The 15,842-nt window shown below is 38.7% G+C and overlaps 1 protein-coding gene across 2 annotated transcripts; it reads right to left on the minus strand.

The window, feature by feature from the left end:
• Positions 1-30: 30 nt before the first annotated feature.
• Npm1 (nucleophosmin 1) lies at positions 31-13,206 on the minus strand. Of its 2 annotated transcripts, XM_087194851.1 has the most exons (11): positions 13,004-13,206; positions 11,212-11,291; positions 10,914-11,033; positions 10,532-10,625; positions 10,097-10,203; positions 9,940-10,001; positions 7,695-7,752; positions 7,378-7,461; positions 6,674-6,775; positions 4,126-4,200; positions 31-382 (listed from the first exon to the last, which is right to left on the minus strand). In XM_087194851.1, the coding sequence occupies exons 1-11, from the start codon at positions 13,059-13,061 to the stop codon at positions 344-346; spliced, it is 879 nt and encodes a 292-aa protein (XP_087050977.1). In that variant the 5' UTR covers positions 13,062-13,206; the 3' UTR covers positions 31-343. The 2 variants fall into 2 exon arrangements, with proteins under 2 accessions (XP_087050977.1, XP_087050978.1); XM_087194852.1 differs by lacking the exons at positions 31-382; positions 4,126-4,200 and adding an exon at positions 4,727-5,327.
• Positions 13,207-15,842: the final 2,636 nt, after the last annotated feature.

A 15,842-nucleotide genomic window follows, 5' to 3' on the forward strand; every position in this document is an offset into this window, starting at 1 on the left:
AGAATGTCAAATAAGTAAATAGAAACAGTGTTACTTTATTAAAATACTGAGTTTATTTCACATGTATATTTTTGTCTCCCCACCATCTCCATCTCTGACCACCACTACTACTATGTCCTATCATAACATTCCATACATACTTAAAACCAAGCAAAGGGTGGAGTTCCATCTTTAAAAACTAAACAGGCATTTTGGACAACACATTCTTGGCAATGGAACCTGGACAACATTTATCAAACACGGGAGGGAAAGTTCTCACTTTGCATTATAAAAAGGATAGCCAGATATCAACTGTTACAGAAATGAAGACGGAAAATTTTAACAAATTGTTTAAATTGTTTTCTTAAAGAGATTTCCTCCACTGCCAGAGATCTTGAATAGCCTGGGAGAGAAAAAAAACACCTTGGTTAATAGACCACAATAACCTCATAGATATCAATAAATTTTTTTTTTTTTGGTACTGGGGATCACACTCAGGACCTTGTGCTTGCAAGGCAGGTGGCAGAACTACTGAGCTAAATTCCCGGCCCAGGTATCAATAAATTAAACCCTGGGTCTTACAATTGTTTTCTATTTTATATTCTACCACAAAAAGTTCATTCTAGATAATTAAGAATTCCAAGGTAATTCATACTCAGACATAATTTAAATCTCAAATACTTAAATAAGACATCATGAGATTTTAAAATTACAGTAGTACAACTGAATAGCTTAGAGATTAAGAAAAGGATAGAGACCAATGTTCCCTCAACCCAGACAACATTAACTTTAGGGTTGCCAAAGTCAAATACAAGTAATAAGACTTTGTGTAATGGATTAACAAACAGTATCAAGAACTTTTGTTGACATCATCAAAAATACAAATTTCAGTGCTTCAAAACAGTCCTCTACATTTAAAAACACAGCCCATGTGTCCTAGGGCAAGAAAAGTGAATTCTGAATGACATCACAAAATCTTGTAATCATTAAATTCAAAATTGGGGGGGGGGGGGTTGTTCCAGGGATTGAACTCAGGACCTTGCACTTGTGAGGCAGGCAGCAGAACCCCTGAGCTAAATCCCCTGCCCCGTTAAGTTCAAATTTAAATGCTGAAGAGAACCATGTTGTAACATCCAGAGAATGGAGTCCTATTTAGGTGCTTAAGAGTGTGCGCTCAGATGAAAACAACTCTGAGATTCCACCTCACCCCAGAAAGAATGCCTGCTAGCATGAAATCAACCAATAACAAATGCTGGTGGGGTTGTGGGGGAAAAGGAATCCTTCTCCATTGTTGGTGGGAGTGCAGACTGGTGCAACCACTGTGGAAATCAGTATGGAGATACCTCAAAAAACTAGAATTAGAAATCCCATTTGACCCAGCTATTCCTCTGCTGGGTATCTTCCCAAAAGAATTTAAAAAATCATACTACAGTGATATATGCTCACCCATGTCTATAGGGGCACAGTTTATAGCAGCTAAAGCTTTGCCCAAATACCCATCAACTGGAGACTGGGTGAAGATGATGTGGGTTTTTTTTTTTTAATAAAATGGAGTACTACTCAGCCATAAAGAATAAGAAACTAGAGACATTTATAGCTAAGTGGATGCACATTGAGGCCATACTCAAGTGAAATAGGACACACGTGTATACACCAGTTTCCCTGGCGTGAAAAACTGAAGTCTAAATAAGGATCAAAATGTATAACTGATATTGTGAAATAAGAACAAAAGGTCTGAAGGAGTAGGGGAAGTGAGTGGGGTAAGGGAAAAGGGAAAAGAAAAAATACGAGAAAAGGAAAAAAATAGAAACAAAGTCTTTGTAAATAGGGAAGGGTGGAGGGGGTGAAAGGAGGGCAGGGGAATGGAGAGAAAATAAGAACCAAGATACATCATGTAAAGGTAGACAATCTCAATGATGAATTTAACTGTATTGTATACCTAAAATGTACCAATAAACTTAATGGAAAAAAAAAAAGTGTGTGCTCAGCAAGCATGAAGTGGCAAACCTATGGCACATGTGCCACAATGGGCTATTTGTATCACTGCAAACTAAGAAAGATTCATCATCACTGTCCTAGGTTCAGACCCCAGGACCAGATCCATTTCAATGTACTGTCAAGATAGCCTAGCACAGTGGTGGCAAATCTATGACCTATATGGTACAGTAGGCTGTTTGTATCACTGAAAGCTCTAAAAGGTTTGCCGTCACTGGCCTAGCATCTGGTACAGAATCATGCTTTGTTTTCTACCCAAACACTGTCCACAAAGTCCACAGGCAGTACAATTTTTTCCCAATAATTGATGACTTTTTGCAAAAATATGTTGTCTTAAATCCCATCTGGGAGGGATTCTACTAACCAAAGCCTCATTAGCAATTCTTTTTCATGAGAAAAATATTGCACAAAGGGAAATGTACACTATTATATACATCACAAAGTATAAAAATGATTGCTTTATTGCTATACAGGCAACAATACGTCCCTAATCTGAAAATCTAAAAATCAACTGAGTAGCAACATAAGGTTGTTTTCAGATGCTGAGTTTTGGAATTAGGGATACTCAAACTGTAATCTATGCAAATATTCTACCCCCAACCCCCATTAGAACCTTAAAACACCACTGATCCCAACCATTTCAGATGAAGGATACGATACCCAAGCCACCCATCATAGTAAAATCAAGGCATTAATGTCTACCATTTCACTACTGAAGAAATTTCATTCTGATTCTTGAAACCATGCTTTCTTTCAGAGCCAGGTGTGGCAATATATGCCTATAACCCCAGCACTCTGGGAGGCTGGGGCAGAAGGATCACAAGTTTTCAGCCCAACCTCAGCCATCTAGTGAGATCTCATCTAAATTTAAAAAAACAGGGCAATGTAGCTCAATGCGAAGTCCTACTACTGTAAAAAACAAAAGCAAATAGGGCCAGGGATTTAGCTCAGCTGTTCTGGCGCCTGCCTAGCAAGTGCCAGGGTCCTCAGTTCAATCCCCGGTACCAAAAAAAAAAACCCGCCCTCAGTTTTAGAATACTACTTCTGATGGCAATACATCCAGTCATTTTAGCTGCAGACCAATAGTATAGCGTTTAGAAAGTCCATCCAACCTCAGCTGTTACTATATCTTAATTTTTTCTTAACAAAACAATTTCATCTTCACTTTTTTGGGCAGTAGTTTAAGAAATTACATATGCTAGACTTTACTGGTTAGTATATGCAGATTTATGTCTGACATAACTGTATAATGCAGTTTCAAAAGAACTTTCATATTTGATAATTGAACTCAAAAAATTCAATCTGTACTTGTATTCTGGAATTCAAAAAAAACCAGTCAAAATAGGAATGAATTTGATAATCTCATATCCCAATTCCATTTTGCTCAAAGATGATGTGATAACTACAATGGAGGCAAAACCACTACAGTTCTCAAACTCACTGAAGCTAAAATACAGGAGATGGGGAATCCAGCCCAAAAACCATTTAACAGAGATCTGTGCTGTATGTACATGAAATCCAGCAACCCTATTTAACTGTTTCTATACCTTCCTTTACAGTTGTGCATCAACAACTAAAAATGAAAGAGTAAAAGTGGATGTAAGTAACTGAAGGCATAGAGAATGCTTGCCTGGCCTGAGTGGACCCTGGGTTCTACACCAAACATAAAAATAAACTCTTCAATTTTCTTCCACTGACACAGTATCTTTATGCAAGAATTACAATTTTAGCATTGAACTAAAGCTAAAGTATAGAAGGCATAATAAGGTTTTTGCTTGGTTTTACCCTTTAGATTTATGTTTAGCACATATGCAGAAAATATTATTCTTTACCAACTCCCAAGAAAACAACATACACTACTGCTAAGCAGCTAAATGGAGCAGGAAGACAACCACTCTCCATTAGTCTAGCCAACACAGTACCAAAAGTAAAATTGAGTTCAGTAACTGAAGGTAACTTACAAACTACCTAAAAGTTGGGAAAAGTATACTAAAAAAAGTTATCTCCTCAGTCTCTGTCAACTAAATTCTTAAAAGAGTGTCCATGTATTTCAAAGTATTGTCTGTGGTTAGGAAGCTTTTAAAAGGAGCCAATACTGAGAGAAAAGAAAATCACAAATCATGAGAAATCTGAATTCCCCAGAATAGTTACCTCCTGGTCAGTCATCCGGAAGCAATTCTTCACATAATTAATGAACTTGGCTTCCACTTTGGGAAGAGAACCACCCTGTTGAGAAAAACACATTTAAGATAACTATAGAACCATTTTTTAGAGATATGAGCTAAGTTCTTAAAGATCTACACTGTTTGATGTACCTTACCCCTTCACCATTGTCATTTTTAGGCCTGGAAATACTTGGGCAGCACGTCAGGACCATGGCTTTTCAAGTAACCCCAAAGTTTGCTTAAGGTTGAAATCATCCCAACAGCCACTGGAGAAATTTCGACAAAATCTTATAATTGAGATTCTACAGGCAAACAAATACAGCAACTTGGCTACCTGTCTATATTACCTAATATATGTTTTATTACAACCCTTTATAATCCAGAACCAAATACACAAACATGCCCTGCTTTTGAGAACCATGTCACAAATGACAAAAAGTGTTTAAAAAACAGTATTACCTCAGCATCAATTCAGAGGCCATATGAAGGTGAATGGGTAAGATCAGTAGTAACTACAACTTGACTCATCAACATGTCCTTCAATTATCAAACTACGGGAAAACTAATAGCATCAGCAATGCCATAGATTTTGTCAGCAGAAGACATTTTATTGCAAACACTATGAAGTTCACATTCATCACTTGGAATTGTATAGTGTATTTCACTTGTGTCATATTCTAACAATTTTAATATATCCCCTGTATCCTATCTTTTGCACTTCTATTGAAGATTAAGGTTTTCAAATGCCAAAGAACTATACCAGAAAGAGCTATGGCATATTTAACTGCCCCATCACTTAGTAAATAAACCACTCCAATATTTTTCATTCTAAAATTGTCACATACATCCTTATTTGATTCATTCAAATATTTATTGAGCAGCTAAGAAATACAAAGGTAATTAAAACAAGAGATGAGGCATATGCACAACAGAAAGCATTATGTAAGGTTCACTGAATCACAGCAGTCAAAAAAGTAAAGGAAAAAAGGGTGCTTTAGGGAAAAGATTCCTTCCAGCTTGGAAGAGGGTCTGAGTGGCAAATCAGGAAAGGGGATTGAGATTAAAATAGAAGACTTCAGTCTGGATTGTTGATGATACTCAGAATGGACTATTATTTGTCTCTCCTTTTCCTTTCTCCCCATCTTTGGGCTTAAATTTATCAGTAGTGCCCAGGACTGTTCAATGCGCCTGCAATTAAATCAAGGAAATAGGACCATATTAAAACGAGGGGGCATCATTTTAGCACTGCATGTAAGGGATAAAAATAAATCAGTAACACCTGGAAGGCTAAAAGGTTTACAGTGTGACTAAAGCAAAAGAAATACATTGTTACTACAATGTTTATTTTCCAATCCACTCATTACTCCACAAAGAAATCTTCATGGAGTTCACACAGGAAAAACATGGGGAAAGGAGTTGGCACATTTTCCTCAACATTACATTTATTCTCATTAACTGGGTTCTAGAAATATTCATAGCACATTAAGAGTCTCTCAAATGTGATTCCAAGACATTTAAGTCAATTCTTTCCTCTACATTAAGTCCAGAGTTTAGTGAGTTTTAGCAGTCTAAGTAGCAAGAAAAAGACATCTAATCCCCTTCTTACGTGTTTTCACTACTTAAAAAAGAGACTAGATATAAGCTTAATTCCACGTATTGATTGGGGATGCCCTGATGTAAAGGCCAACAGAAATGATTCAATTTCCAGGAAAATGTTTAATCAATCATGAGTATTTTTTAACTGTATCACCAAGCAGCTGAAGATTAAGTGTCTAGTTTTCCAATTGCTTGCAATTTTATTGAAGACTTGTACACCCTCTGCTGGTTCTGAAGAAGCCTAACATAACCAGAAAACAAATTTTTTTTTTTTGGTACTGGGGATCAAACTCAGGACCTTGCACTTGCAAGGCAGGCACCGGAAACACTGAGCTAAATCCCCGGCCCCAGAAAATTTTTTCATTGATATCATTTTGATTTTTTTCAGATCAGTATGTATCAATATATTTTTAAAATAATGTACAAGTATGCTTTTTAACGGAATGCCTATTTAATTTCACATGCAAAACAAGACTGTAAGTATGCCTATTTCTGCAGTTAAGATTTATAAGCTACATTTTTTTTTGTTTTTGGTACTGGGGATCAAACTTGGGTCCTTGCGCTTGTGGGGCAGATAGCGGAACCATTAAGCTAAATCCCCAGGAGCCCCCCAAATTTTTTTTTGGGTACCGGGGCTCAAACTCAGATCCTTGCGCTTGTGAGGCAGGCGCTGGAACCACTGAGCTAAATCTCCGGCACATTTATAAGCAATTTTTTAAAAGTTCACATACCAGAACAAGGAAGTAATTTTAAAAACAAAGTAATTTATACAAAGCCACATAAAGGTGGAATTTAGCAGAAATGGAAGAGTGCTGTTTTCTTTTTTTTTTTGGTACCAGGGATCGAATTCAGGACCTTGCACTTGCAAGGCAGGTGGCAGAACCATTGAGCTAAATCCTGGCCCAGAGAGCTATTTTCTTAAAGATAACCTTTCTTACCTTTTCTATACTTGCTTGCATTTTTGCTTTAATATCTTCTACAGAACTAGGTCCTTTGGGTGTTTTAGGAGTCTTTTCTTGTTTTTTGAAGGATTCTTGACCCTGCAGAAAAAGTTCCAATTTCAAAGGGTTGTAAGAATATAGCTCTTAATTAAAACTATCTTACCTTGATATGCCAAATTATTCTTAAAATCCTCCTTTATAAAAGCAAGTATATGACAACAGATGCTATTATTAATAAATCCATTCATGCCGATTATTTGGTCCATACAATCATTTTAAAAAACAAATTACTTGTAATTAGTTCAAAAATAAAGGACTGCTAGAATGAAGCAAGGCTGCTTGAGCATGACATCCATGCAAGAGCACATGGTAAATCTCCGCAGGTAAAGTGTGTAAGTACAGGTTCTCTTAAGCTCCATACCTGTACACAGCCAGGGTCGAGAATCTGCTCCCTGCAGACAGTCAAGTTTCCTCAGTGGAAACAACTATTTTTGTAACAAAAAATTGGTTTTTTTCCTACTGGAATGTCAGCAGCCTAATATATACTGTTTATGCATACCCACATTATCAACAAGCACATTTTAAACTTTTAAGATAGGCATTTGAGAGCACTTTGCAGTGTAGATTCTTCCACATTAGAATTTCCAGTTATTCTCCTATTTCAATGAAGTCCCATTTTTAATGTGTATGCTGCCACTTACTTTTGATCTTGGTGTTGATGGTTTGGAGTCTTTTCCATTCTGGTTTGACTTTTGTGCATTTTTGGCTGGAGTATCTCGTATTGACTGCAATCAGAAATCAATCAGTGTCCCCCAGTTCAAATGTTTCCCCAAATCATGGCAAAAAAAAAATTCATTCCAAACTAAATGTTCTCAGCAAAGTCCTCAGAACCAATTCTCAGTATATCCTCAAGCAAGGTTTTATTAGCTTCAAAACAAGTGAAAGCAAAAAGAACAAAAACTTCCATCACTTGTTATTTACTGTTTTTCATAAGCTTATTAGTATTTTATTTACTCACTTTCTTCACTGTTGCTTTCTCTTCGGCTTCCTCATCATCAAAATCATCGTCGTCATCACTGGAAATGAAAGAAACAGAAATTTTCAAATTTTGAGACTTGACAAAAGTAAAGGCAGGACATAAGAGAGCTGACCACTCGTTTTCACTGCAACACTGTTCACAACATTCAAGAGGTGAGAGCCCAAATGGCTCAATAGTTAGAAGAAAAATGTATGTAACACATAATGGAATGTATTCAGCCTTAAATCCTACTATCTGTTGCAACATGAATGAACTTTCATATTATGATGTGAAATATACCAGTCAACTACAGGATGAAAACTATGGTTGTTTTTAAGGCATCTAAAGTAACAACTCAAAAAGTATAGCTGCCATTGCCAAAACCTGGAAAACTTTAAGAACCTGTCAATAGGTAGTCACTTTTGCAAATTAGTAGACCTGACCACGGTGTCTTAAGTTTGACACCACATGTACAAACACCAAAGTGGATTTCACGAAAATTAACTTTGTGCGATGGCCACCATCAAGAGTATAGGCAACTCACAGAATGGACAAAATACTCCCTTAATCAAATATTTAATATACCTGTTACAACAGGAAATTCTTATAACTCACAAGCACAAGTATCCAAACTTTAAATGGGGAGAGGATGTGACAAGCGTTTCTTTGAAGACACACAAATATCTAATAAATCTATGAAAAGTTGGCCATCCTTAAGTCATCAGGGAGCTGAGCAAACAGCTCAGGGCTAAGCACACAGGAGGTTCTGAGTTCAATCCCCAGTAAAAACACACCAAGAATTATGCCATCAGGGAAACAGAAAATCATACCCACAATCAGATAGTACTCCACACCAGTAGAAATGCTGTCACACAAAAATAATAGCAAACATTTAAGATATGGACAAATCAGAATCCCCATTCACACTGGTCCAAGTACAATGAAATGGTTCAGGAACTTTTGGAGAACAAGCTTGGCAAGTTCCTAAGTGGAACCTAGAGTTACCATAGCAATTCTGCTCCAGTTATGTACTCACAAAGAAAACTTGTCTACAAATCCTCAGACTGGAGGCAGCAAAGACCATACTATGATTCCCTTTATGTCAAGTCTCTAAAATAAGCAAATCTATAGTCTATTTCTGAGGTGAAGAAATAGTCAAGATGTGTTAATAGCTACAAAACTGAACCTACTAAATAAAACCAATGAATGGTACACTTTAAACAAGTAAATAACTAAGAGGAAATAAAAATCCAAAAGCCAAAACAACTTCCGTAGTAAAATCCCATCTTCCCAGTATTTAAGGAAATCCTTGTGTTAGAACAAGTATCATAGTGCATTAAACCACATATAAATACTGTATGTTAATTTGTAACTGCATTTTGTCAATGTAAAACATTGGCCTTAGAACCCAGTCCCTACAGGGGCTGTCCTTAGATTAGAAAGGAGGACAATGGTTTCTATAAAACCACTATGGGGAACAGCTTCATCTATTAGGATACGCCTTATCAAATTTTAAAAAGGAACATTTAAGAACACCATGTCAGTATAATCATACATTGCCTACCAAGGAAATATACTCTCAGGAATGTCTTCTTACACAAACTAAGGTACTCTAAAGGTGTCTTTTTAAAATCTTGGTTTGGACTTTAGAATGATCTGATTTATATTTTTCCCTATATTACACCTAACTCAAAGACAACTCAGATGAGACCAAGAATAACAAAATTGTAAATTCTTAGGGATAAAGCGGAGAGTTGAAGATATTAGGAGTTACTGATATCGCTGTGAGACCAATTAACAGAACTTTATTCCAATGTGAAACAATTTATTACCACAGCTTGATCTAGTGCAATGAACACACCAACTCAATTTAAACCATGTTTTAAATCAGCAAGTTCAACATCCTTTTAGAATCTCATTTTGTCAACAAGGAGTCAAAGAACCGCAAGTCAAAATCTTTAGTTATCTTACAAAATGCACGTAAGTAGCCAAAAATATTTATCAGGATAAAGGTATTCAATTCAAATAAATTTGCAAAATGCTGCCTACGCACTCTACTCTTCTAAAGATTCAACTTGTACAGCAGCATATTCGCAACTGATACTACTCCCAGCATACTTTCAGCTAAACTCATTTAACCTAAAATCAACTACCAGGAACTTACCCTTTAGAGGACTCAGTAAATGACTTTCCAAAAATTCTTACACATACATAAGCATGTCGAGTTTAAGAGTATAGTACTTACTCTTCATCATCATCATCGTCGTCGTCGTCGTCATCATCTTCAGCCGCTAGTTTTGCTTTTTTCTTAAAGAAAAATGTATAGTCATGAATAAGAAGATCCAATCCTTGTAACCAAACTAAAAGATACAATACATACTCTGCAGTAAAATCATCTCTACCTGTGGAACCTTGCTACCACTTCCAGGGGCAGATCGCTTTCCAGATATACTTAAGAGTTTTACATCCTCTTCCTCCTCCTCATCAGATTCTGCATCTTCCTCCACAGCTAAAATAAATTAAGACACTATGAAACTCCAACAAGCAAGAAACCAGAGAAAAAATACACAGCATTAAGTACTAAAAAAAAAATAGATTCTATTAAAAACAATAGTCAAAAGGGGATAAAATTTGTTGATACCAGCTCTTTGGAGCCAATTCTCATTGTTAAACTTCAATGGTAAAACCAGCCCTTCACTGATGCAATTACTAGATTACCAACTGAACCTATCGTAGAGAGCAATACTAGACTCCAGCCATGTTTTCCAGGTCCAAATTGGGAAAAAATGTCAGTAAGGAGAAAAAACAGCTCAATATGGCATATAGAAATAACATACCCACTAAGTGCTGTCCACTAATATGCACAGGCCCTGAACCACATTTCAACCTTAAGACCACGGGTGGTGTAATTTCAAAGCCCCCAAGGGAAACCTGAAAGGAAGAAATTACAAACACTGTAAAGAAAACATGCAACACACATTATAGGCAAACCCCATATAATCAAATCAAATAAACTTATTTTTCCCACCGATGCAGAAACATCAGACACATACAATATTTAAGAGTTGAGGATTCAACTGTACAGTGACACAAGACACAGCTGTTACTGGAACAAAGAAACAAATAAAATACTTCTTTTATTTTGATGTAGCCTAAATGATGCCCATCTTTAAAAAGATCTAAACTCTCACATAAAATTCAAAGTTCACTTGTCCTTACCGTTGGCTGTACAGACATTTTCAAAGTTGCTAGTGTTACTTTAATTGGACTGCCTTCGTAATTCATTGCCTCTGCTTCCACAATGTGCAATTCATCCTTTGCACCAGCCCCTAAACTGACCTGTGAACAACAAAAGCCAACATCTATGACAGATGTAGAGATGAGGTATATTCAATACCTAGTTCAAAAAATACTAACTTATAAACAGTCAAGAAAGCAAAAAGTATTAACCCGTATGAGTAAGAACTAAAAGGCTGAGACTCAAATATTAAGTAGTTTATTTTGAAAGCTTAAATACCGTTCTTAATGACAACTGGTGCTCATTTTCATCATTATCCACCTTAAAGTGATAATCTTTGTCGGCCTTTAGTTCACAACCTGTAAAGAAAAAGCAAATAAATTGTAAAACAAAAATATCAGCAAGGCTTAAGAGTTAGTAACTAAAGAGGTAAAGGTTACCTCGTGAACCTGTTTTTCATTACTCTGGCTACCAGAGGGCAATGCAGAGTCATCTTCCCAGATTCTTATACGTGGGTACACAGGACGATACCCACAAAGAAAAATTATAAATATCACTTTGTCATACTATTTCAGTCTCAACTACAATGAGACAGGTTAACTAGTACCATTCTACAGTTGGAAACATGCTCATTCCTTTAGTGGCAACTAACGCAAGAGCTTCCAACACAGGTTAACACGTTCTGCAATTGTTCAGATATTTTAACTACTGAAAGTGGGTTAACAACAAGCTTAATGGAGATTGCATTGATCTACTTCCATTCTATGAATGAAAAATTATTCTAAAGGTTATCAGCACAAAAATTTGACTTGAGAGGGTTCCATTTAATAAGCACCTTACCAGTGGTATATACTATACTCAAATGCTTATTGCTCAATTAACAAATCTCAGCATGGCTAATCAACCATATGAAACCTGGACAGGATTTGCACGTCCCTGTCAAGCACAAAGAAACTAACAAATATACGGAGACTGAAAACCAAAGTAGGGCTCTTCTAAAAACTGTATGTAGTGCACTTTGAGCATGCGGTAGAGGTCCCTCGGAGGGGGAGGTGGTCGCAGAAAAGCCCTGGTTCTTCAAAGTTTACAGTCCCAAGTATTCAACTCAACCTGCAGCCATTTTTCTCCTTAAACCCTGTGGTCCAAGCTACACTCAAGGCAGCCTCCATTTTCTTCTCCCAAAATACAAAACTTCACTTGTACTTAAAGGGCCTTTTGAACCCAAGGGTCTTGGCTCACATCTTTTTGCACTTTCGGCAACATTTGTTAAGGTATCTCACAGGTAGTGTCATGGGCAACGTAAAGCAATTTCCATCTACAGCAATGAGACAGAGAAAGTGCTCTGAACATGCGACCTACCATCATAGCAGATGTTCCAAGCACCGAACAAAGACTTTGAGAATACTGGCACTATTATCCAACTCACCGAAGATTTCTCCCCCAACAGTTCTCAACTAAACCACAGGACCCCGGGCTCAGTGACAAGACACCGGCGAGTCCCGGATGTACTCGGAGCCCACACCCCCGCCCTCCCCCAACCACGTGGCAACCACGTGCTCCCAGCGGCAACGGCCTCCTCACGCCCAGCAGCGTTTCCCCTCCCCCTGCAAGTAGCCGAGGCACCCACGGGAAAATTCTGTCCCCAAGTTCTATACACTTTACTCTACAGAACAAGGCCAGGCTCCCTCTATCCCCTCCCTACAGCAACCTCCTAATCTCATCTGCGGCCCAGCAGTAAAGACACCGATTTGCATCCGAACCCTACAGTCTTACACACCTAAAAGAAAGCGCATGGCGTGGAATCTCTCTCCTACCCCAGAAAAAGGCGACCCATCAGCCAGCCGGTTTTTCACCTCAGATTCTAGGCCTTGGACCGCTCACGCCCCAGGCTTCAGGGCGCCGGTTCTCGCTTCCTACGTCCCATTCGCTCAGCAGCCAGCGCTCTGGCCGACCCACCCTCCTCCCCCAGCCCACTTAAGTTTTCTCCACCGACCCGAGCCTCAGTTGGATTCCCGCCCCCCAGCCACCAGGCCCGCTCGGCCTCGTTCCAACACTCTCTCAAAGCAGTTACCGAAAAGATAGTTCTGGGGCCTCAGGGGGCTCATGTCCATATCCATCGAATCTTCCATGGAGTGGTGGCACGCACTTAGGTGGATGAGAACGCGGACGGAAACAAATAGCTACTGCCCCAGAGAACAGACGCGCAGGACGGAATCACACCAGGGAAAGGACACGGGCTCCTCGCGCTTATATATACTATCCTGCAATCTCGCGAGAGTTTCCCAAGTCCGGCCTCAGCGCGCGTGCTCCAGATCCCCCCTCCCGCACCGTCGCTCTACAGCGCAAGCGCTCTTCAACCCCTCTTCTTTCTACATCGCCCCCCTTCACCTCTTCCAGGTGCTTCGCGGGCTCCCTTTGAGCAAGCGCACTCGTGCTCTGGGCCCACCCCTCCGCCGCTGTCGCCTTTGCGCATGCCTGCTTCTTCCTCGTCTCGCGCGTTCGCCCCGGCCAACCTATCCACGTCCTCTCAGGCTCAGTCGCGCGCTGGCTCCGCGCCGAAAGCCTGCGCAGCCCACCCTGCAAAATGGCTGCTGCGGTTTCTAGGTCTCTCAGACACGGAGGATTCCAGGGTGGAAAGTGAGCCAGAGAGTAGCTCAGTTCACCTTTCTCCATCCTCTAATGCCCTGCAGGCTTACGAACAGGCATAGTCACGTTACGTTTTCTGTCTTGCCTGAAGGCCTCGTTTCCCTAAAGTTAATGCTTGGGGTGCTAGAGGCAGCTAGAGGCTGCAGGTTTTTCTTTGTTGAGTAGTAAAGATGTAGCTACCGGCCAGATTTGCTCAACTATAGCTCCAGCCTTTCTGAGGAAACATGTCTAAAACCAAAGATCTCACTTTTACGTCATTTGGGAACCAAAAGGGGACTGAGCCAGTCTCCTCCAAGGAGCAGGATAACATCCCAAATGTTCACAGGATGTGCAACCTCTGAGAAAGTGCAGTTGTTCATCTTTAACATTCCTAATGAAAGGACGCATATGCTTTGTGAGAAATAGGTACGCTTTAAATCAAATACTGTCTTTTAAAAGTCAAAATGACCGTGAAAGGTAAACATTTTGAATCAATTCAGGACGGGTAGACAGTCACCACCACGCAATTAGGGACACAAAAAAGGACTTGGAGAAAGAACTGTTTCAGAACATAGCAGGAACCCATAGAATGAGTGTACCTGAAGGAAAGGGGAGAATTTTCAGGGGGATTAGTGGCGATCTTTCACTTTAATTTTTTTAAATGTAAGCATGTTATATTTTCCCATCACACTGTGCGCGCGCGTGTGTGTATGTGTGTGTGTGTTATTTTCCAACTTTTCTTCTTAACCTGGCTTATCTTTCCAAGGCATAATACCTACAGGCCCACTGTGTTCTTTTTAGGAGTTCCATAGTGTTCCATTAGATAAACATGTAAACTAATTCCAGGGTTTCAAAATTTTCTTTATTTTTAAATGAAGGCTGTGTACACATTTTATGAGGAAATGTTTAAACATGAACAAAAATAGAATCCTATGTTAAATTCTGATCTTCAGTTACCATGCTGTGTATGTAGGCAATCTTGTCTCATATATATACCCTACCATCTACATATTTTGGTATCTTGGGGTGGGGATGGTTCTGGAACTAACCTTTTGTAGATACCAAAAAACAACTATACAACTGTATTTCATATTATATCACATCATCAGAAAGAAATACATGAGGATATGCCAATGCTAGTGATTAATAGACATTCCACCGCATACATATTTCAAAACGTCATGGTATACATCATAAATACACACATTTTGCCAATTAAAAATAAAGTAGATAAGCATTTCCCCTCGAAAGCTGGACTGCACATTTGTAAGTGTTCATTTGTAGACACGTTTGATTTCTCATGGATAGATATGTAGGAGTGAAAGTCTAGGCCATCTGGGAAATCCATGTTTAACTTGGAGACACTGCCGAACTATTTTCCAAAGTTATGCCCCTTAACGTTGCCATCAGCAGTGTATGAAAATTATAGTTTCTACATATCCTGACCAATATTTTTTCAAGTGTAGAGATTCTCGTTCTCATATAAGTATGTAGTGATATCTCGTGGTTTTAACTCACATGTCCCTAATGACTAATGATAGAGAACATCTTTTTTGTTTGTTGTCCGTATGTCTTCTTTGACAGAGTGTCTGTTTAAATCTTTTGTCTCCTCTCCCTCTTTTGCCCATTTTTAAAAAAATGCTAAGCAACTGCTCTACCACTGAGCTACAACCCATGCACCTGCTCTTACCCCCAGTTATTTTCTGATTATTGAGTTTTGGGAGATCTCTTTATGTTCTAGATTCAAATCCTTTATCATCTTTGTGATTTATATTTTCTTACGATGTATGGCTTGTCTTTTCACTCCCTTAACAGTATCCTTCCTTATTTATTTATTTATATTTTTATTTTGAGACAAGGTCTGATCATATAGCCCAGGCTGGCCTTAAACTTGCACCGATCCTCCTGCCTCAGCCTCCTAAGTGCTGGGATTACAGGTATGTGCCACCACAGTGGGACAACAGTATCCTTTAAAGAGTAGAAATTTTTAACTTTGATGAAGTCCTGTTCTTTAATTTTTTTCTTTTATGGATCATGTTTTGGTGTAGCATCTTTGCTTACCAAAGGGCAAAAATAATAATAATAATTCTCCCTTTTTTAGTTTTCTTTTGTTTTTTGAGACAGACTCTTGTGACCTTGAGTTCTCTGTGGAGCTTGGCCTTGAACTCAAAAACATTCCTTCTGCTTCAGCCTTCTGAGTGCTGTGATTACTGGCATGAGCCACCATAGCTAGCTTCTCCTATTTATTTAGCAGGGTTTTTTTCCTTTGGTAGTTTGAAGATGTT

The sequence above is a fragment of the Heterocephalus glaber genome, unplaced genomic scaffold (genome assembly GCF_053883595.1).
Source record: "Heterocephalus glaber isolate CG9 unplaced genomic scaffold, H.glaber_assembly_v1.0 deba00001606, whole genome shotgun sequence".
In the NCBI taxonomy this organism is placed as follows: domain Eukaryota; kingdom Metazoa; phylum Chordata; class Mammalia; order Rodentia; family Bathyergidae; genus Heterocephalus; species Heterocephalus glaber.